A 23,377-nucleotide genomic window follows, 5' to 3' on the forward strand; every position below is an offset into this window, starting at 1 on the left:
ACATAGGGCTGCCGCCGGAAAGCCCTGTGTGTATAGTGAGCAAGGGATACGCAGCGTATTTCCCGCTGCTGCCATACATTTTGCGCAGCGTCAAATACGCTGCGTATACGCCCTGTGGGAACGCACCCTTAATGGAAAATCATACTTTTGTACCGGCAAAAATTAAGGACACATTGTTTTTCTTCGTACGAGTGCTCTTACACATTCAGGTTTTGATCAGGATTTTTTATGCAGTTTCGGAAGTTTAAAGTGAGGAGTGGATATAAGAGAGTATGCAGATTCTAGTTCTCTATCACATTATGATCTATGCCTAGTTTTGGCTTTCAGAACTGTGTCACAAAGACTGTATGTGTAAGAGCACCTTTATGTGGACTTTTGTAGAAAAAGGTTGACTAGTGTACGACGAGTGGTCAATTTTATCTTTTAGGTGGAATCCTATGTAGTGTTTCATCCGTGTAGAAATGCTTCTTTGCGGAGTTCTCCTTTATCGCTAATCTCATGTCCAACATGACAGCAATTTTGTGATATTTTTCATGCATGATGACATTGTCAAGGTAACTATCCATTGCAGAGCAGGTGCACAGGTCTCATTCTGGTTAATTGGCCCTATGCACAATACTCGCTGGTTATCAGTCAATAGCCTTGGCACCCTGACTGCCCAGCATGCAGCTGTCTCTCCATGTCTTATGTCAGATCAGGCTGCAGGATGTACCTGCTCAATTTAGCCCCTTGGCAATTGACCCATGTTAATTAATGGGCTGCAGCACTGCTCCTTGAGACCGCAGCCTGTTTGTTCATGTGATGAATTTTACAGCTTTTCAGGCTTCAGCCCAGGAGCCATTGACATAATTAGGCTATCACACTGAAAGCCTGATAGAGAACTAAAATATGAAGCTTTTTTTTTTTTTTTTTTCCCCAATTTAATAGAAATCATGGTTTAAAAAAAAAATAAATAAAAAAAAAAACCTTAAGGGTCACCATACAATCTAATACTTAATCCTGTCTGGCGGCAGCAGCATCTCTGTCGAAGCTAAAGTACAGGCATGGACAACTTCCTGTAAGTGACGGTCAGACTAGCACTTCTTTATACTCGCTACTGTGGCATGAAAACCGAGAGAGTCAGCACAACACAGCAGACTGAGGGAGGGAAGTGAGTCATGCAGAGTGAGAATGCGCCCTCTGCAAAGTATGGACAGACAAACTAAGTGAGCAACGTATATAAGCTATTTGTGAGAGAAATATAGGTGCTAGACACAAACTATATGTACATGATGAACTTTTGTGGGCTATGACAGGTACTCTAAGTTGTGGTCTTGGGCAAAGAAGAAAACAAAAAAAATCCCCCTCCCCGTTGTTCTATATTCAATACACTATAATGAAAAAGTGAAAAGAGTTTTAGAAATCACTGCTAATTTATCTAAAAAAGGAAAAACTAAAATAAGTATTCCGACCCCTTATGGTCTATTCACATGTACAGTATTCTGCGCAGATTTGATGTGCATATTTAATTGACAGGATTTTCTGCTGCAGATTCCAATATAAACAGAATGACTGACTGAGCACAGCTTGAAATCCTGCGGATCAAATCTGCTCAGAATACTGTACCTGTGAATAGACCCTTAATCAGTACTTTGCTGCCACTGCTGCTTTAAAGGGTTTGTCCTGTGGTTCTTTCTTTAGTTATATGGTGCAAATCATTATATTTAGCTCGCCAGTTCTGTGCCTGGTTTCTTTTTCTTGTCTGGTGTTCTTTTGTAGTTATTTTCAAATCTTCCCGGAAGATACTGTTGGTTACTGGCTTCCTGTGACTGGTGCTCACATTTTTCGCTCAGTGTTGTCTGCCATGTTGTGAGTGCCACATCACTTACTCAGCTGTGACGTTTTCTGCTGCACCTCCTCCCAGCTGCCGCTCTGCCCTGCCCCTCATGAATATGTTAACCACATTCGCACTTTTTTTTTTTTTTTTTTTTTACTGATTCATCGGTTGTGGCAGTCATTGGCTGATGATCAGCCAATAGATGTTCTGAATGGACTCTGCAGCACCTATCTTCTTACTTGTTGTGCGCATGTCTGTTCTTTGCTGTGCTGCGTCCTTAGCAACTGACGTACTTCTGAGGAGACTCCTGCAGTGCTGAGGGACTACTACTACTCCCATCATGGAACAGGCTGGTTTCCATGATGGGAGTAAGTTCCCCGGCTGCGGGAGTCTGCTGTCAGCTGGTGAGGCTACATTAGTGTTTGTACTACTACCCCCATCATGAAACAGTGTTCCATGTTGGGGATAGTAGTACAGGGGCTGAATGATTGATCACACCTGGTCTCACTTCTGACACCCAATGCGATCAGCAGTTATAAAGCAGGGGAACGAGCGGCATGCTGCTCTACTCTGCGATGTATATACTGCTTAAACATGATTTTTAAATCCCCCGCAGGGAGCCCTGAATGGACGACACTACTGTGTGTTAACCCTAAATGTATGCCCCCCCGTGCATGTTTTTAATAAACTTATGCACACTGGGGCCAATAAATTATTACCCCCCCCCCCCCAATGTCCATATCCCCTGGTGTCCATATCCACCCCAGTGGCCTTATTCCCCGGCTGCCTGCTGCTCCTCATCTTCTAGGAGCAGAGCCGCAGTGGGGACATGTTGGGCGGCGGCTGCGGCGGAAAATGAATGAAGCTGATGTCCTGCATGTTGGCTCATAGAAGATGAGGAGCAGCAGCCAGCCGGGGGATATATATGGACATGAGGGAAAATGAACATGGGGGGGGGGGGGGGAATAAGCTTATGCACACTGGGGCCAATAAATTATTTAAAATATGCACGGGGCATACATTTAGGGCTAACACAGTAGTAATTTAAAAACCATGCCGGGAGCCCTGAATGGCTCCTCAGTGCTGGCCATTCAGGGCTTCCCGCGGGGTATTTAAAAATGTTTAAACAGTATATATATCGCAGAGTAGCGCAGCATGCCGCTCGCTCCCTTGCTTTAGAACTGCTGATCGCATTGAGTGTCAGAAGTGAGACCTGGTGCGATCAATCATTCAGCCCCTGTACTACTACCCCCAATATGTAACAGACTCTGTTCCATGATTTGGGTAGTAGTACAAACACTAATGTAGCCTCCCCAGCCGACAGCAGACTCCCGCAGCTGGGAAACTATCACTCCCATCATGAAACCAGCCTGTTCCAGTAGTCCCTCAGCACTTCAGGAGCCTGCCCAGAACTAAGGCTGGGTTCAAATAACGTTTTTTTCACCATACGGGAGCGCATACTTGCGCTCCTATATCCCTGCCGTATGCCGCCTGTATGTAATTCATTTCAATGAGCCAACCAGAGTGAAACGGTCGGCTCATTTTTCCCTATATGCGGTTTTCTACCGGACCTAAAACCGTAGTCAACCATGGTTTTAGGTCTAGTAGAAAACCGCACACGGGGAAAAATGAGCCGACCAGAGTGAACCATTGAAATGAATAGTATGCGCTCCCGTATGGGGAAAAACATGATGTGAACCCAGCCTAAGTCAGTTGCTAAGGACGCTGCACAACTAGTAAGAAGAGAAGTGCTGCGGAGTCCATTCTGAACAGTTATTGACTGCTACAACCGATGAATCAGTAAAAAAAAAAAAATTTAAAAAATGTGCAAATGTGATTAACATATTCATGAAGGGCAGGGTAGAATGGCAGCTGGGAGGAGGTGCAGCAGAAAACGTCAAGCTGAGTAAGTGACGTGGCACTCACAACATGGCCGAGTGAAATGTGAGCGCCAGTCACAGGAAGCCAGTAACAAACAGTATCTTCTGGGAAGAGTTGAATATAACTACAAAAGAACACCAGACAAGGTTTGCACATCTGGATTTGAGAGGATCTGCAGAGAAGAATGGTAGAAAATTCCCAAACTGTCAGGTTGAATGGGGACCATCGACGGACAGACATTTTCAGGTCTTGCCAGAGATGTTAAAGTCAGGGCTCTGGCTGGACCATTTAAAGGGGTACTCCCATGGAAAACTTTTTTTTTTTTTTTTTTTTTTTTTTTTAAATCAACTGGTGCCAGAAAGTTAAACAGATTTGTAAATCACTTCTATAAAAAAAATCCTTCCAGTACTTTTTAAGGGCTGTATACTAAAGAGAAATCCAAAAAAGAAGTTCATTTCCTCTGATGTCATGACCACAGTGCTCTCTGCTGACCTCTGCTGTCCATTTTAGGAACTGTCCAGAACAGGAGAAAATCCCCATAGAAAACATATGCTGCTCTGGACAGTTCCTATAATGGACAGTAGAGGTCAGCAGAGAGCACTGTGGTCATGACTTCAGAGGAAATACATTTCTTATTTTTATTTTTTTATTAATTTTTTTTACAGCCCCTAAAAAGTACTGGAAGGATTAAGATTTTTTTTTTTTTATAGAAGTGATTTACAAATCTGTTTAACTTTCTGGCACCAGTTGATTTAAAAAAAAAAAAAAAAAAAAATTTCCACAGGACTATCCCTTTAACCCCTTAAGGACCTAGGGTGTATGGATACGCCCTGGCTTTCTGGTACTTAAGGACCCAGGACGAATCCATACGCCCTCGGGAATTTCGGTCCCTGCTGCGTGCCGGGCGGGGACTGGACCGGGATGCCTGCTGATATCGTTCAGCAGGCATCCCGTGCAAATGCCAAGGGGGGGTCATCAGACCGCCAACCCCCCCCCCGTGTCAGCGATCGCGGCAGATGGTTAGTGAATTCACACTAACGATCTGCCGGGATTCGGGTCATACGGGTCACGTATGACCCGGAGATACAAGTACACTCCCTACAAGATACAGTACACTCCCTATCACCCACTGTATCTATGGGGAGGTGGCGATTTCGTCACCCCCCCCCAGGAGCGCTGCTATTGGCTGCCAATAGCAGCCGGAAGGGGAGGGGTTAACTGCATCTTCTTGCAGCTTTGCCCGTTAACTGAGTTCAGTCAGCGGGCAAAGCTGCTCGAAGGTGCGATCAGAGCCCCCTCAGGGAAGAAGATCTGCAGGGAAAGAATACGCTCCAGGGCAAGGTAGGAGTGCGTGTAAAAAAGTTTTTTTTTTTTTTTAAATCTTCCCCCCCCCCCCGACCCCCCTAATAGGTCCCCAAGGGTCCACCACAAATTTTTCATTGTGACCCGGGCTCTATTAGGTGTTCAGGGCGCTGCATTTGCCCCCCCCCCCCATTTTTTTTTCTCCGCAATTTTTTTTCCTCCCTTACATAACTGTGCGTGATTTCTAATCACACACTGTTATATCTAATAGTTACATCAAGCACTCACTACATACATCGTCGCCCAACCCCCCCCCCCCCCCCCCGCCCCCCCCCCCCTCCGACCCCCACCACCGTAGAAAAAGGCGATGGCTCGCCAGGCATTTTCGGCAGTGGAGACATACGCTTTTCTTGCCTCCGACTCCGAATCTGTCAGTGAGGACGATGAAGATCCAACATTCTTGTGTTCTTCATCGTTCTCCTAATCATCTAGCAGTGATGATGAGCCCCCTGCACGGCGGCAGAGACGCCGCCAGGCAAGGCCACGCACCCCCCATGAAAGTGGCCCAGTGGCCGGCACTAGTACGAACGACAATGCCGCTCGTACTAGGAGTGTGTCCCCCCCCCCCCTCCTCCCCCCAGGCGATTTTACAGGAGCCCCCTTCCGGTGAACCTGTAGGAATCCTCAGCTGATAACCCTCTGGGGGTCTCCAGAGTTTGTTGGCGACTCCGGAATCCGGATTGACACGGCTGGGTTCACGGAATTTGACTTTTTCAGTTATTTTTTTCAGTGACAGCGTGGTCAATCTAATGGTGGAGCAGACGAATCTGTACGCCAGGCAGTTCATCGCCCACCACCCTAATTCTTTCTTGGCCAGGTCCAATGAATGGTACGCCGTCAGTGCAGCCGAAATGAGGACATTTTGGGGCCTCGTGCTGCACATGGGCCTGGTCAAAAAGCAAAGTGTCAGGCAGTACTGGAGCGGGGACATCCTATACCAGACCACGCTGTACAGTATGGCCATGGCACGGAAGCGGTTCGAGGCCATTCGGAAATGCCTTCATTATGCAGATAATGAGGCATGTCCACCCCGAGGTGATCCCGCCTATGACCGGCTTTACAAAGTGAGGCCGGTCATCAATCACTTGGGGCCAAATTTTTGGAGGCCTACGTACCGCTTGGGGAGCTCTCTGTAGATGAGTCTCTCATCAGTTTTAAGGGGAGACTCCTCTTCCCCCAGTATATTCCCTCGAAGTGGGCGCGGTATGGCGTGAAGCTTTATAAACTTTGTGAGAGTACCTCCGGGTACACTTACAAGTTTAGGGTGTATGAGGGACGAGATTCCCGTATTGAACCCCCAGATTGTTCCCCCACTCTGGGTGTTAGCGGGAAAATTGTTTGGGACCTTACGTACCCATTGCTGGATAAGGGTTACCACGTGTACATGGACAACTTTTATACCAGCATCCCTCTCTTCATATCCCTTGCCGCCAGATCCACGTCCGCTTGTGGGACCGTGCGGAAGAATCGGAGGCGCCTCCCTCTAAATTTTCTGCAGACACCTATGCCCAAGGGTGAGTCCCGTGCCCTTGCCCATGAAAACCTGTTGCTGGTCCAGGTATAAGGATAAGAGGGATGTCCTTATGCTGACCACAATTCATGGCAACGGCAGCTCACCTGTCCCTGTGCGAGGTACCACAACAATGGTCCTCAAGCCCGATTGTATTCTGGACTACAATCTGTATATGGGGGAGTTGATCTTTCTGATCAAATCCTGAAGCCATGTAACGCCATGCGGAAAACACGTGTATGGTACAAGAAAGTTGTGGTCTACTTGGACAGGTTGCCATGTACAACTCTTTTGTACTGTACCAGAACGCTGGCAGCACAGGGACATACCTCCAGTTCCAAGAAGAAGTCCTAAAGGCCCTGATCTTTTGCTGACCGGGAAATAGCAGGCCGGAGTTCAGAAGGAACTGAAGTAATGGGTGCCAGGATCATCCCGGCCAACACTTTCCAGGTGAGATCCCCCACACTGGAAAGAAGGGACGAACGCAGAAAAAATGCAGAGTGTGTAACAGGAGGGGGATACGGAAGGATACCACCTATCAATGTGACACTTGCCCCGATCATCCGGGCCTCTGCATTAAAAACTGCTTCAGGGAGTATCACCCTTCCATGCGGTACTAAATTTTCCCTTTTCATTTACATTTTCCATAATTTGACCCCAATGTACCAAGTCCAGAGTACATTCCAAATTGAAACCCCATAAAACCACTAAATTGCCCCAAAAAAAATTTCTGCAAAAAAATAAAAATAAATAAATAAACTGATAAGACCTCTGGGGGTATTTTTTCAAAATAACGGGTCATGGGTCACTGAGTCACTATCATCTGGGACTTTTTATGTTGCCTCAAATGCGCAGCGCTCTCTCTCTCCACCTGAGCGAGGTGCGCATTTGAGGCAACAGGTTAGGGACGGCCACACACATCACATTCCCAGAATGATGATTCAGAGCATAGGGTTTGGGGTGGGCATATTCTTTAGTTTTGGCTATGCTCTGGGTCATCATTCTGGGAACATAACCTGTTTTATAATTTTATGTCCCACTGTACCCCATTTTAGTAACTTACCCCATGTAACGTTTATTAATTACCCCATGTAATGCCCCTTGGGGGGGGGGGGGGGTCCCACTGCTCTGGCTCCACAGGCAGCGATTTCGAAGCTCAAGGCCCCTGACTGCACTCCTGTTCTTCTGTGACCGGTCCAGATAGGAGGTATGTCCTTATTCCAAAGAAATGTATTTACAAATTTAATTTTTTTTTTTGCTGTTCTGGCACTAAATGCGACATGCCCCCCCATTTCAGCAAAATTTGCAAATGTGACTCCTTCTCTTCTGAGCATTGTAGTGCGCCCGCAGTGCACTTGACGTCCACACATGGGGTATTACCATACTCAGAAGAGATGGGGTTACACATTTTGGGGGGCATTTCCTCCTATTACCCCTTCTAAAAAATCTAAAATTTGGGGAAAAAACTACATTTTAGTAAAAAAAAAAAATAATAATAATTTACACATCCAAAGTAGTCAAACACCTGTGGGGTGGTAAGGCTCACTGGACCCCTTGTTACGTTCCTTGAGGGGTGTAGTTTCCAAAATAGTATGCCATGTGTTTTTTTTTTTTTTTTTTGCTGTTCTGGCCCCATAGGGGCTTCCTAAATGTGACATGCCCCCCAAAAACCATTTCTGCAAAATGTGCTTTCCAAAAGCCAAATGTGACTCCTTCTCTTCTGAGCATTGTAGTGCGCTCGCAGTGCACTTGACGTCCACACATTTTGGATACTTTTGAGGAGTGCAGTTTTTATAATTGGGTCATTTGTGGGGTATTTCTAATATGAAGGCCCTTTAAATCCACTTCAAAACTGAACTGGTCCCTGAAAAGTTCCGATTTTGAAAAATTGGAAAATTGCTGCTGAACTTTGAAGCACTCTGATGTCTTCCAAAAGTAAAAACATGTCAACTTTATGATGCAAACATAAAGTAGACATATTGTGTATGTGGATCAATGTATAATTTATTTGGAATGTCTATTTTCCTTATACGCAGAGAGCTTCAAAGTAAAAAAAAAATTCAACATTTTCAATTTTTTTCATAAAATTTTGGAATTTTTCACCAAGAAATGAAACAAGTATCGACAAAATTTTACCACTAACATAAAGTAGAATATGTCACGAAAAAACAGTCTCGGAATCAGAATGAAAGGTAAAAGCATTCCAGAGTTATTAATGCTTGAAGTGACAGTGGTCAGATGTTTAAAAAAAAGCCGGGTCCTTAAGGTGTATTTGGGCTGGGTCCTTAAGGGGTTAAGGACATTTGCAGAGTTGTTCCTCAGCCAATCCTTTGTTGATTTGGCTGTGTGCTTAGGGTCATTGTCTTGTTGGGAGGTGAACCTTTGGTCCAGTCTGAGGTCCAGAGCACTCTGGATCATGTTTATACTAAGAGTATCTCTCTGAACTGCTGGTCAGGTTCTTTGAACCGTGACCAGTCTTCCTGTCCCCGCTGCTGAAAAACGCCCCAACAACAGGATGCTGCCACCACCAAGTTTCACTGTAGGGAAGATATTAGACAGGTGATGAGCAGTGCCTGGTTTTCTCCCGATGTGATTTCTAAACGGACTAGAAGTTCAATATTTGTTTCATTAAAACAGAGACTCTTGATTCACTTAGTACAGGTAGACACTTTTTTGCAAACTCCAGATAGGCTTTCAAACGTCTCTTTTGGAAAAGTGTCCCGAAAGAGCCCTATCTGCTGTAATGCTAAGATGTTGGAGTGCTGCACTCATGGTTGACCTTCTGGAAGTTTCTGCCATCTGCACACCGTATCTTTAGCGCTCAGCCAGAGTGACTATTGGGATCTTGGTAATTTCTTTTACCTAGGCCCTTCTCCTTGACTACTTGGTTAGGTTGGGTAGCCACCTCTAGGAAGATTCTTGGTTGTTCCAAATGTCTTTTATTTAAGAATTAGGGAGGCCACTGTGCTCTAAACCTTCTGTGTAGCAGAAATGTTTGGGAAATGCTGTCTTTCATCTCCTTAGGCAGTTTTTTCTGCCTTATGGGTTGGTTTCTGTTCTTATATGTATTGTCAGCTTGGTGACCTTGTATAGAAAGAGGAGTATCTCTTTCTAAATCAAATCTTTACAATCAAGGTATAGACATATTTCAAAGAATTACATTTTTTTTTTGTTTCTCGGTATATCTTAAAGGAGTAGTACAGTGAAAAAGAACTCCTCCCTCATCCAAAGTATAGGGGATACCGTATTTTTTTTCGCCGTATAAGACGCACTTTTTTTTCTTTTTGGGGGGAAAAAGTCGGTGCGTCTTATACGGCGAATACACCCCTATCGCGGCGGTCCCTGCGGCCATCAACGGCCGGGACCCGCGGCTAATACAGGACATCACCGATCGCGGAGATGCCCTGTATTTACCCTTCAGACGCGGCGATCAAAGCGGACCGTCGCGTCTGAAGGGACAGTGACACTAACCCGGCTATTCAGTCGGGCTGTTCAAGTACCGCCGCGGTGGTCCCGAACAGCCCGACTGAATAGCCGGGTTAGTGCTTACAGGACACCGGGAGGGACCTTACCTGCCTCCTCGGTGTCTTCTCCGTTCAGGGATCCCCTGTATGGCCGGCGCTCTCCTTCCTCGTCGTCGCATGCGTAACGACGTGATGACGGCGACGGAGAGCGAACATACCCGGCCGGCAGCAGAAACGCTCAGCAGCAGGCCGGCAGCAGAGCGATGGGGACACGGCGACCGCGATGGAGTGACATCCAGGGCAGTGGTGACGGGTCCGGAGCGGCGGGGACACGTGAGTATTACCTCCTATGCAGTGGTCTTCAATCTTACCGTATTTTTCGCCCTATAGGACGCACCGGCGTATAAGACGCACCCTATTTCTAGGTGCAAAATTTAAAAAATTTTAGATTTTGAACCCAATAGTGGTCTTCAACCTGCGGACCTTCAGATGTTACAAAACTACAACTCCCAGCATGCCAAAGGCTGTCTGGGCATGCTGGCAGTTGCATTTTGGCCTTCCTAGTGGTTGCCACAGTAAAGATCACTTTACTTTCACTTTCACGTCTGAATTGACATGAAATTTTCTGCGATCGCCGACATGGGGGGGGGTTAGGGGGGGGGGAGAGGTCTCAGGACCCCCCTGGGCGATGTGCCGGGATGCCTGCTGAATGATTTCAGCAGGCATTCTGGTCCGGTCCCCAACCGGCTAGCGGCGGGGACCGGAATTCCCACGGGTGTATGCATACTCTCCACGTCCTTATGGACTCGGGATGCAGGGCGTATGCATACGCCCGGCGTCCTGAACAGGTTAATTCCCAATGTCTTCCACAAGAAGGGGATGAAAAGGTCCTGGATCTTTTGAAGGGTAAAAACAAATGGCAAAGGTGCACAGATAAGGCATTCAAAATATTATTTACTGTAAAATTTAAATGGAACCGGATAAATGCCAGATTGTCAAACATTCTGGATTATATGAGAGTTATTAAAAAGTATCTAAAACTCAGGAAATTCCTCGGATTGTGTGCTTTTACTTTTGTCTAACTAGGTACAGTATGTCCGATCTGTGTTCTGCTTTTTTGAAATTCCCCATTATAAAGCAGTTCCCTGGTGAAAACAATTGCTGAGTTATCAGACTTTCTGGATTATCACTGTGCTATTTTGTACAAATTGTATTAACCATTTGTCATACCAATGAGTGACTTTAGTCCACATGATTTGACCTTTTAATCCAGATTTTTTATTATTTTTTTTTTTTTTATCCTTTATTACCAATGGAGATATGTTATAAAACAAAAATTAAGTATTAAGGTGTCTATAACAATAACAAACATTAGACATGTCTTGGCTGAGCTATAAATGTTGGTGTTCATATGAAGGGCCCCTAAATACAGTAAAAAGTCATTTAGTGTATTAAAAAAAATGTAAGAAATATTGCTTTACGTCCTTAAAGGGGTATTCTGGTAAAAAAAAAAAATATATATATATATATATATATATATAATATATTTTTTTTTTTCCATCTCAACTGACTCCAGAAAGTAAAACAGATTTGTAAATTACTTCTATTAAAAAATCTTAATCCTACCAGTACTTATCAGCTGCTGAAGTGGAGTTGTTCTTTTCAGTGTTACCACGGTTCTCTCTGCTGACACCTCTGTCTGTATAAGGAAGTGCTGCAAACCTCTCCTGCTCTGGACATTTCCTTAGAACTGGAGAAAAAAAAATAGTTTTTCACTGGAATACCCCTTTAAAGGGGTACTCTGGCCCTAATACATCTTATCGCCTAGCATAGGGGATAAGATGTATGACCACGGGGGTCCCACCGCTGGGGACCCCCACAATCTGTCATTGCACACCCACCTTTGTGAGCTCTCCGCAGCGCTGGAGTCTCTGAGCGTGTACCGTGACTACCACAGGGCCGGAGTGTGACATCACACGGGGGCGGAGTCGTGACGTCACAGAAATCCAGCCCCGTGGTCGTCGCTCTATACACTCAGAGCCTCCAGCGCTACGGAGAGCTCACAAAGATGGGTGCACAATGACAGACTGCGGGGGTCCCCAGCAGCAGGACCCCCCCCCCCCCCCCCCCTCAAGCCCCCCTCCCTAAATCAGAAATCTTACTTTGGATAGGAGATAAGATGTATTAGGGCTGGAGTAACCCTTTTTAAGTAGGTACTGCTTTTATTTTATTTTATTTTTTTTTCTTCAAAAGTTGTCTACTACTTTAGGATCAGTGCTATATTTCAAGAATGTGAAATGTCAGAATAATACTAGAGAACAGTTTATTTTCGCCTTTCTTTCACTTTCCCATGGTTCATTAGTTTACATTCACATATTTTATAGACTTGCCTTTACATTGTCTAACTTTTGGTCACAAGTTTTGGGGCTCTTAACAAGCTTCTCATAATAAATTGTTAGAATTTTGGCCCCATTCCTCTTTCTCCTGACAGCACTGTTGTAAGGGTGCATTCACACCACGGTGGGCGAAGCACCTGCTGATGTATCTGTGCCAACCACAATAAATTACCTAAATGGTGTCACCTCAATACTGTGTTTGGGTTGATTTCTGACCGTTATCTAATTTTTGGTCTTGATTGAACCACGGTAGACTGCGATTTTCAGTCCAGCCATAAAGTCTGATACGGTTGGAAAATGACTTGAACAGAGTCACTAGGTGACTTAATTCAGGCCATTGGATTGGATTGAGGTCTGCAAGTTTCTGTCATTGATTATTTAAGATGCGCTTTTGAGCTTCTCCCGCATGATCTGTGCAACAAAACATGGTGGTCTGTAGGCCTCCTTGCTCCCTACACTTTTTCATCCATACACAACGGTACCTGTTATAGCCAAACATTTCCGTTTTTGTTTCATTAGACCAGACAATAGTTCTCCAAAAAGTAAAATCTTTGTCCCCATGTTCCGTTGCAAACAGTAACCTGGCTTTTTATTGAGTATTTAAAGTAGTGGCGTGTTCCTTGCTAAGCGGTATATAAGAACGCTTTTTTCAGAGATCCTTTTGTACCTGTTTCCTTCAACTTTGCTAGGCCATTTGCAGTTGTTTCTGGATTGATTTGTATTCATTGTCTGACAGTGTATTTATCTCAAGGAGATAAAACGCGTCTCCTTACTGAATGGTAGGATTGCTTTATGGTCCTATGGCGTTTTTTTGTAATAGTATTGATCATACTTGGTGAATCCCTCTTAATAGAAAAATGCCAGAACTGATGATTTTTGCTTACCTCACAACCTAGAAAAAATGGAATTAAAAAGATCAACGTCATATCCCATAATCTCATTAATAAAAACTACAGATCACTGTACACAGTGACAGAAAAGTTGTAAGGGTCAGAACATGGAGATACAAAGCATAAAAAAACTATGAAAAACTGTGTAAATTTGGTATTTCTGTAATTGAATTGACAGCAGAATAAAGTAGTCCTACTTTGATTGTAAAATAGAGATGCGTCACTAGTTGACTTCTATTGGGGTTTTCCGGATACTGAAAAATGTTATATTTCTGGAGGAGAAAAAGAAAAAATACTCTCCTGCCTGTCTCCCCAGGCTCCCGCTGTGACCTCATCTGGTTCTCCCCTATGGTTTATAGTTTTGTTCAAGACTGCCACATCTTGATTGTTGTTATCCAGTGTCAGTTTGTTCCAAACACTGAGCAGCGGAGTACCCCTTTAAGCTTTTAAGTGAATCTCCGCTTATTCATTTCCTGCTGTAGCTTTTAATTTTAGTTTAGCAGAGCCATGATTTTTCACACAGACAAAAATAGAGTTTAGGGCACTCCATGGCACTTGTGTATTATCATTGTAAAGGAAGGCTATGTACACGTCTGTAAAGTAGCCTAAGTTTGGGGCATTTATTTGCATAGTGGCAGAACGGTAGGCTGACTAATACTGTAGGGTATCTATGTTTCTTCCACAAAAATGGTCTCTACACAGTGACTACATTCGGTCAATGTTCAAGTGTATGGTTTCTCCAAATTGCAAATAGACACCTAAAACTGTGCAAAAATGAACTGAACTTAGTTGTTACTAGACATTCGAAATCAATAAACCCAACATGAGTAAATCCAGGCATACATTCTAATACTGTTATTTGGGCAAGAAAAGGCTTCCCCATATTCTGATGCACAGCTTTCCCGTATGCTGATGTTAGCATGCTGCTGTTGAGTTTTGGCTTGCAGAGACCGTTTTGCCTTACATTTTTTTTATATGGATATTAAATTGAAAGCAAATTCCTATTACAACTCTGGTGCATTGGGCTTCTTGGAAGTCAGTCTATTGCTGTAATTGTTACTGATATGTCTGGCCCTTTTTTAATGATTCTAGTGTATAAGTGATTTGACAGAGCGAGGGAGCTCCATTGCTACTCATCGACAGGTAACAAGGTTTGTTAAATAAACTTTATGGGGAGGGTTGGGCGAAAGATACATAGATATATTTTATGTGTGTGTAATTAAAAAATAAATGTAATTACAGTTTTAAATGATATATATAATGCAGTTTATTATATCACTATCTAACTCTTTCTTTGGGAGTGCTGGAGATACATGAGCGTTATACCGGCGCTACCATAGAGATGCATAGAGGGGGCGTGTTGACCCTGATTCCTGCACGTGGAGAGCCAGGACTCTGATCAGGAGATCCTGGGGGGGTTGCAAGGGCCGGCTTCTCCACAAATAGACAATGATCCCCCTATCTTTTGGAAATAAGTAAAATGCTGGACTACCCCTTTTTTAAACATTTTCTTTGTATGTAGTTCACTTTAGTTGCAACTAGAAAATCCCAAATATTCCCCTTTATTAACCCATCACTCATTCTTCAAAGTTTTTCAAGGACGTACAGATATTAAGGGGCAATCATATGGAGAATAAGTATTTATTGGAGCAGAGAATGATTGATTTATGTTTATGCTGTAAAAGGATTCTTGAGACAAATCACACACTTCACGTTTTAGTTTCTGTGCAATGTATTCTGCAGTATCTTGATCTGTAATCTGAGCACTTTTTCTGGCAAGGCAGTGCCTCCAATAAATGAAGCGGTGTATATGCATGTCATTTTGCAGCTGTGGCCACTTATTCAAAATAAATTAACTTTTTAGGGAGCAAAACTCTTTGGAAGAAGGTGAAATCCCTTGGTTACAGTATCGTGAGGACATCGAAAGCAGCACAGATGAGGAAAATGAAATCGGACCCCATTATTTGCCACCAGGATTTTTTATTTTGGATGGGAATAATAATTTGGAAGATGACTCGAGTATGAGTGAAGACTTGGAAGTTGAATGGAGGTAGGTCAAATGTGCCATACACACTTATTTTAAGTCAGAAGTATAATGCATATTAAGTGGAACTCAATAAACTTTTTTGGCTGACTTTCATATGATCAACAGGTGAGACTTAGTCTGCACTAGCATTATTGTGTTCAGTTACAACAAAGCCTTAACAGTTATGCCAGATCTGTATGTAAATGGATGCCGACCAATCCTTACTGAACCTATTGACTTTTTATGGGTTCCTCCATACTCAAGTTCTCCATACTAGTATATTCTTGCTAACAAGACTGAAATACCAGATGAAAACCTGGATGCACCTCATCTATGTAAATGTGCTCAGAGCCACACACAACAGCATGTATTTGAGCATCATTACCATAGCCAAGCCCACAGAATGTAGTGTCATAAGGATATGCTTATGTGTTATGGAATTAATGATATATGAAGTTCTTTATAGCCTTAATGATAACCTACTATTTTAGTTTAACCTGCCACAGGTTAATCTTAGAGGCATTCTGTCCTATGGTTATTCTTGCACCTACTAAATACACTCAGCCAAAGCTTGTTATCCAGGCAGCATTGCTGACTTGATGTTACCTCTTCCTGTATAGACTCCTTCATGTATTGATTAATTTTACAGAACAATGTAGCGTTACAATTATAACTTGTTTTTGGGATTTACTTTGCACCTTTTTAGGTTGCTGGATGACTTTGGAGATGGTATTGGTGTAGCTCAAGCTATGTCATACATGGATTCTCAGTTTCTTACATATATGGCTCTTGAAGAGAGGCTTGCACAGGCTATGGAGGTACTTTCTATCATATGACTGAAATTTGTGCAGAGAATTATCCTGTGAATGTGGTTTTGAAAGTAAGATTTTTGTTTGAAAACAGAAATGAGATTTTGTATCCCGCTGTGTATGCGATTGGATATTGTGGACACCACTGTGTGCTTATAAATAACATTCTGTTGTAGTAATTGGCATATGACTTCTAATCCTTAGACCACCAAATTAATGAAATATTGGAAGCCCCTGTCCACATAAGCCTACACGATAATAAATACTATATAAAGCTGGGATCACACACCCAGTTTTTGATGCAAACAACAATTGGGAATTCTCATGTTTCCTGAAATGACTTTTTTGTTTTTAATAAAAAAAAAATGTTATTACTTTAAATAGAAAGTTATCAGACAATTCTTTGTTTAATATTCTATTGATAATGTGCATCTAAGCATGTTGAATACTGTAACATCAAAACCGCTGAACTGAAGTAAAGTAAATTAACATGGATTATCTATTTACACTGACACCTGCCAAGGGAAAGGATACATTAGGCAGAAAGTAAACACTCTGTAGTTGCATGTTGAAAGCGTGAAATATAGACCTAATTAAAGACTAAGGTAAATGGCGGCCTCCCAACTCTCTACTGAAAGGTGATTATATATATATATATATATATATATATATAAACTCCAATGACGCAGCACTCCAATAAAAAAGGTGCATTTTATTCACACATCTCAGTACAGCAACGTTTCTGCTCCTATGGAGCCATTTTCAAGCCTAGTGATACATACAGCTTCAGGGGTATTTATACCAAAACCAAGTGCAAAATACAATTAGTGTCACAAGTGCTTCATATCACAATCAATAAACAATTACATAAAAATTCATATATTAAACATTATTTCATATTCGTGTCATACATAATAAAGTGCATAAAGTGAATCAGCTTGAAAGAAAACATTCCACAGGAACTGTATCAAAATTCATGATATTAATTCATCCTAATTACTAACAATATGCATCAATGTGCAAATTATAATTATACAACAACAAATAAAAAAGGTGGCAACGCAACCTACCCGCTCTGTGGACCCATCATGGCGCCGATAGCGTGGGCTATACTCTACTGTGCATGTACAAGTAAACAATAGTCACATGGTCTGTGACCAGGGCACAGTCCCGCGATACTGGATAATCCGCCGAGAATCCAGTCTTCCCCACGTCAAATTGCTGTGATGTGTCTCGGGAAACGCCCAGTTTAGAAGAGGTTTGCTATGGGGACTTGCTTCTAAACTGGGCGGTTTCCGAGACACGTGTCATCAGAGAGCACTTAGACAGAAAAGAACAACCTTAACTTCAGAAGCTCATAAGTACTGAAAGGATTAAGATTTTTTAATAGAAGTAATTTACAAATATGTTTAACTTTCTGGAGCCAGTTGATATATATAAAGTTTTTTTCCTGGATAACCCCTTTTAATAGCTTCCCATACTCCCCTAGGCCCTCCCTCCCCTTTCCCATTTTCCTTGACCCCTCACCTTCCCTTTAGTATTTAAGCATATCTGGACCCCGTGTCATATCGGGTCGGTCCCGGCATGTAACTGAAGCTGGGACCTGGGGCTAATAGCGCGCAGCAGTGATCGTGGTGCCGCGTGCTATTAACCCTTTAGACTCGGCGTTCAAAGTTGAACGCCGCGTCTAAAAACAAAAGTGAAAGCTTCCCGGCTGCTCTGTGAGGCTGATCAGGACCACCGTAGTGAAAATGCGGTGTTCCGATCAGCTGGGACACGAGCGGAGGTCCTCTTACCTTCCTCCGGCGTGTCCCTTCGGCGATTGATTGCTCCAAGCCTAAGATGCAGGCTTGAGCAATCGACCGCCGATAACACTTATCAATGCAAAGCTATGACTTTGCAGTGAACAGTGTATAAGCTCAGTGCGTGCAATGTTATAGCCCCCTATGGGAGCCATAACACTGCACAAAATTTTTGTAAAAGTTAATAAATGTAATTTAACCCTTTCCCTAATAAAAGTCCAAATCACCCCCCTTTTCCCATAAAAAAATAATAAATAAAATAAACATGTAAATAAAAATAAATGTAAACATATGTGGTATTGCCGCATGTGTAAATGTCTGATCTATAAAAATATATAATTGATTAAACCGCACTGTCAATGGCGTACGCACAAAGAAATTCCAAAGTCCAAAATAACGTATTTTTGGTCAAAACGTCGGATCAATACAAAAATGGTACCGCAATTTCCGGCTCTCCCATAGCAGTGTATGGAGGGGGCGTGACGGACACTGCTTTGTGCGGTGGTCAACACGCCCTCTCTAACCAGAGAGCTGGGGCCCCGTACGGGAGATCGCGGGGGGCCCCGGCGGTCGGACCCCCCACGATCTGAAACTTATCCCCTATCCTTAGGATAGGGGATACATTTTTTTTAAATCCTGTAGTTCTCCTTTAAAACCAAGTAGTTTTAAAGTGAATTCATTCCTTGGTGACCTAGCAGTGTTGTACAGAACTTTAGAGCTCCTAGGCACGGTTTTGAAGTTTATTTCATTGCTAGTTTGCAGAGAACCTGTTTGACACAAACAAAACTTTTTCGTAAAGTTCGCTCATCTCGATTTAAGATGTTGGCCTCTATATTTCCCAGATTCCAGTATGCTTAGTGCTGGTAAAACAAGTCCAGTCCATGGAGCCTCAAACATACAAACTACAGGACTTAAAGGATCTGCTGCTAACTTCTTGATGCAAGATTTCACCAGACACCTTCAGAAGTCTTTGATTCTATGCCTTGATAGGTCACTGGTGTTTTGGCCACATGAGGGAGATCTACACAATATTCTGCAGATGTAATGTTATGACTGATCGGTATATTTATTCTGGATTAAAGTTATTGGGGGAGATTTATTAAAACCTGCCCAGAGGAAAAGTTGCTGAGTTGCCTATAGCAACCAATCAGATTGCTTCTTTCATTTTTTCACAGGCCTCTTTAAAAATGAAAGAAGCTATCTGATTGGTTGCTATGGGAAACTCCGCAATTTAGCAACTTTTCCTCTGGACAGGTTTCGATAAATCTCCCGCATTACCTCTGACTACTTTTTGCCCATTGTTTCAGTAGTAAAACATTTGGCAATGTATGGACTGAAAAACTCTAGGGCATCAGGTTAAATTGGTCATGACATTTTATGATGCACATTGTAATTCCCTGATAATGTTGAATGTCTTAATGTTATTGATTTGATGGTCTTTGTTTCCATAGACTGCTTTGGCACATTTGGAGTCTCTAGCAGTAGATGTTGAACAAGCTCACCCTCCAGCTACAAAGGAAAGCATTGAGTGTCTCCCACAAATCATTGTCACAGATGATCACAACAGTAAGCTATAAATCGTAAAATGTTATCATGAAACTATAGGGTAAGGAAGGAAAAGTGCATATATCCCAATCAGTTCTGAGACTTCTTAACTGGAGCCTGAGCTGCTTGCAGGACACACTACCTGTGAAGGTGGTTTGATGAGCTGATTTGCATATTTTTGTACCCAGGAACCTGCGGAGTGCTATATGGCCTACTTATATCTCCGTTACACCAGAAGTGTCCTTTCCCTGAGGAAATTACTGACCCCGTTTATTACCTAAAAGGGAAAGTTTACATTTTTGAGCCTCTCTTAATTTGTTTTACTTAATTTATTAGAGAGTTTCAGTATGTGTAACTTAATATACTTCTATAATATGCTTCTATTACTTCTATTTTTAATATACATCTATTAAAGAAGAAAAACACTTTGTACCGTGTTAGCTAGTAGACCCTAAGATAAAGTAACTATCCTTTAATGGCTAGCAAGGGACAGGATTACAAATGGCAAGCTTTTGATACTGCCTTGATCTCAATCAGGTATATTTACCCCACACTATCTGAAGAATCACCTTTGTAAAGACAAAACTTAGTACTGTGGTGAATAGGACAAGTGATGTGAAGTAGCAGTCTGTAAATGGGTGGAGTAGTTTATAGATGAGAAGTCCTTTGATTGCGATCTGGTCTGTGACTGGGATACTTCCATGATGTCTGAGGGGCTTATCCTTTTAAGAAAGTTTCCAGTTTAGAAAACCAATATGTATATACCCTATAAGAAAGTTGAGTTAATAATGAGATCTGTTCATGACCACTATCTTTAGGCTAGAATGGCTCACTATAACTCACTTTTTATATTTTCTAATACTGTATTTTCCTTGATTTTTAGTTGATTCTGTTCCATCCACAAAACTCTTAAGGCATAACGTAAATAATTATAAGCAATCAGTGTGGCATAAGATAATCATTTTTGTAAACTTTCAGATTTTATAAGACTGGTATAACACTGATGTAAATGCTTGCCACCTTATTCACTGATCTTATTCTTCACAGGGCAAACTGGGATTGTAAGAAATGTAATATATAGATTGTTGTTATTACTCTAGGCTTTGTTCACACCAAAGGCTCTTTAATGCAGGCTGATTATTGGGTGAATGAGCATTCCTAGGAATGCTAGGAAAATCAGCCAATGTGAAAATGCTAGTGATCGGTCGAGAAATGAGTAAATGATCATTCATTAGCTGATTGGATCTTTTTGTGTGGCCAGTAAAATCATTGTTTGCTGCAGATCACCCTGTTTAAACAGGACATGTTTGTAGGCTCTGGAAACAATAGATCAGGATTCTATATCTTGCTCCCATTGATCTGTCTAAAAGGGCCTTTAAGACCTATATTGAAGCACTTATCCGTCTGTATAGATTACATTTCTGTCAAACCTTAAAAATAAAGATTTTTTTAGATTTTTTTTTTTACCTCCTTCAGAAACAAAGCCAGTGAGTTTCAACTTGTACGTGGTTGTTAATAACTTTTTAAGGTTGGTTAAAAAGAAAATGAGACAATTTATCTGTCTCATCTGTTCTTTCATATGTATGGCTGTTTCTCTTGTTGAAAGCAAATCGAGATGTGGTTAATATGGGGAGGCTTTTCATATAATAGCTCCTGTTTTGGAAAAAAAATTATAAATTCTTATTTTTCAGTTGTAGGTCAAGAGCAGTGCTGTGCCATATGTTGTAGCGAGTATATCAAAGATGAAATATTAACAGAGCTCCCTTGTCATCACCTCTTCCATAAGCCTTGCGTGATATTGTGGTTACAAAAAGTAAGTATCTTGTGAGTTAACATCTAGTGATTCAAAACTTAATGTGGTTTCTTAGCCATTTTTCTATATGTTGCTGGTAAAAAAACAATATGGTCTACTTACCCGGTGCACACTGCTGCCAGCATCCAAAGCACCTGGTCTCCACTGTGGTCCTCTTTACTAGTTCCTCTAAGACTCTGTACTGACTGGAAATGCCCGCTCAGCAGCTGATGAAAATTGACAGCATAGAGATCAGCTGCTGAGAGGGCATTTCCTGTCAGGTCAGTAGAACTAGTAAAGAAGACGGCTGCGATTGAGACCATGTGCTCAGGAGATTAGCGGGAGATGGATGGTTTAATAGTTACTGTCACTGACTGTATTTTTATTTTTTTAATAAAAAGAACAGTAATTCTTTTAAGTATATTGCTTTGTTTCCTGCTGTCCCAGGATAGTTGTATTTTAACTGGATAATAATGTTATTTTGAGGATTTATACCTTAGTAGCTGATTTTATCTTAAAGGGGTGTTTCAGTGTCAGTCTTGTTTAACTGCAATTTTTTATCACCCCAATAAATACATCTTTCTAATATAGGGTTATCACAAATTGTATGAACTTCAGCATGCTATTGTGTAATTCACCCCTAACAGGAAGTTGTGTAGTTCTTTCCCAGGGATTGTGGTTAAATCTTGTCTCTGAGCTCTAGTTCTGCTCCCTGTTTGATCTCCTTACCTCTGAACAGCCCCTACAGCCTTTGTTGGCACATTTAGGGAGCATATGCCGTGTGTATATATTATCTTGCTTTGTGCGGAACAATGCCACAGTCAGAAAAGCAGAGGTAACAACCTCACCTCACTATGGCACACTGACTGGGTCATAGTCTGCTGTGAAATGGTATATTCTGCAACAGCTATGGGTGAGAAACTGGCTGGCATATTGTGGGAGGGCTGTGATAAGGAGCTGATGGAAAGCAATTCATTATGGGGATTGTAGTGCTGAGCAACTGCTTGACAAAAAATGGTTGTGTATAGTGGGAAATAGATATACTTTATTTATTTTAAAGGAGTAGTCTCCTCTCCTCTGATTACCCCTGTCAGCTCAAACTCCCTGGAGGACAGGGCTGAGGTCAGAGGCAATTTGCAAGCTAAAGTACTATGCCTGCAACTGTCAGACATGATGAATGTGCTGAGATAATCCAAACAGAGAGAGGGAGCAGAGAATCTTCTGGCCACTCGAAGTGACGTCGGCTTTGCTTCAAAAGCAGAGCTCGTGGACGGGAACCATGACTACCAGCTGTCAACATAAGGGGACATAAGAGATTTCTTGGTTGCTCTTCATTGGGGAACACAGAGATCATGGGTATATGCTCTTGCCTCTAGGAGGCGCTGACACTAGAAGAAAAAAAAAGTCAGCTCCTCCCTTGCAGGATATATCCGCCTACTGGAAGTGAGGTAATCAGTTTTAGCTAGTGTCAGTAGGAGGCAAGACACAGGTCTGGGAGTTCCCCAGACCTGGTCTTTTTTTTAATGACTTTCTAGTAATGGCTGTTAGCTTTTTTTTTTTTTATTTATTTATTTTTTTTTTTTTGCATGGCGCTACCTCTTTCGCCCCATATGTGACAAAGGGGCACAGACATAACCCCTTCTTGCCAACGGCCAGCGCCTGGAGGTTGTACCCTGGGTCTGGGTCCCCCACTGCCCCTGCTCGCCCCGCTATCTTAGCCTGGTATGATGCAGCGTGGCCATAAGCTGGTTGAAGCCGTCTGGGTGAGTATATGAAAACCGTGGGTGAGTATATCATCCCCTCCGCCCGCCCGCCCGCCAGTGGACTCACAGTTACGGCAGACGTTTCTGTTTTAGGGCAGCCGCCAGCTTTTGCAGCGGCTCCCTGTGCTTTCTGCGTCCGCTGATTTTCTTCAGCTGGTCTGCTCTCCTCTGGTGCTTGCTGACCAGCGGGACCCATATTGGAGGCAGGCAGCTCCACCCCCCTTCTCCCCGTGCTCAGTGTGGGAATCTGGAGATGAACTGAGGGAGGACTCTCTCCTCTGACACTTTGGTTCAGGAGAGGGTTCTTTTTCCTACAGCTCA

At 42.7% G+C, this 23,377-nt stretch overlaps 1 protein-coding gene across 4 annotated transcripts in view; it reads left to right on the forward strand.

The window, feature by feature from the left end:
- The window catches only part of PJA2 (praja ring finger ubiquitin ligase 2), a 56,220-nt gene that overhangs the window by 27,073 nt on the left and 5,770 nt on the right, over positions 1-23,377 (forward strand). For all 4 annotated transcript variants that reach the window (XM_056537486.1, XM_056537488.1, XM_056537487.1 and 1 more), the window contains 4 exons: positions 15,184-15,369; positions 16,052-16,163; positions 19,408-19,522; positions 21,193-21,314. In XM_056537486.1, the coding sequence (XP_056393461.1) occupies positions 15,184-15,369; positions 16,052-16,163; positions 19,408-19,522; positions 21,193-21,314 (535 nt within the window). The remainder of the gene's footprint in view (positions 1-15,183; positions 15,370-16,051; positions 16,164-19,407; positions 19,523-21,192; positions 21,315-23,377) is intronic.

The sequence above is a fragment of the Hyla sarda genome, chromosome 1 (genome assembly GCF_029499605.1).
Source record: "Hyla sarda isolate aHylSar1 chromosome 1, aHylSar1.hap1, whole genome shotgun sequence".
Lineage (NCBI taxonomy): Eukaryota > Metazoa > Chordata > Amphibia > Anura > Hylidae > Hyla > Hyla sarda.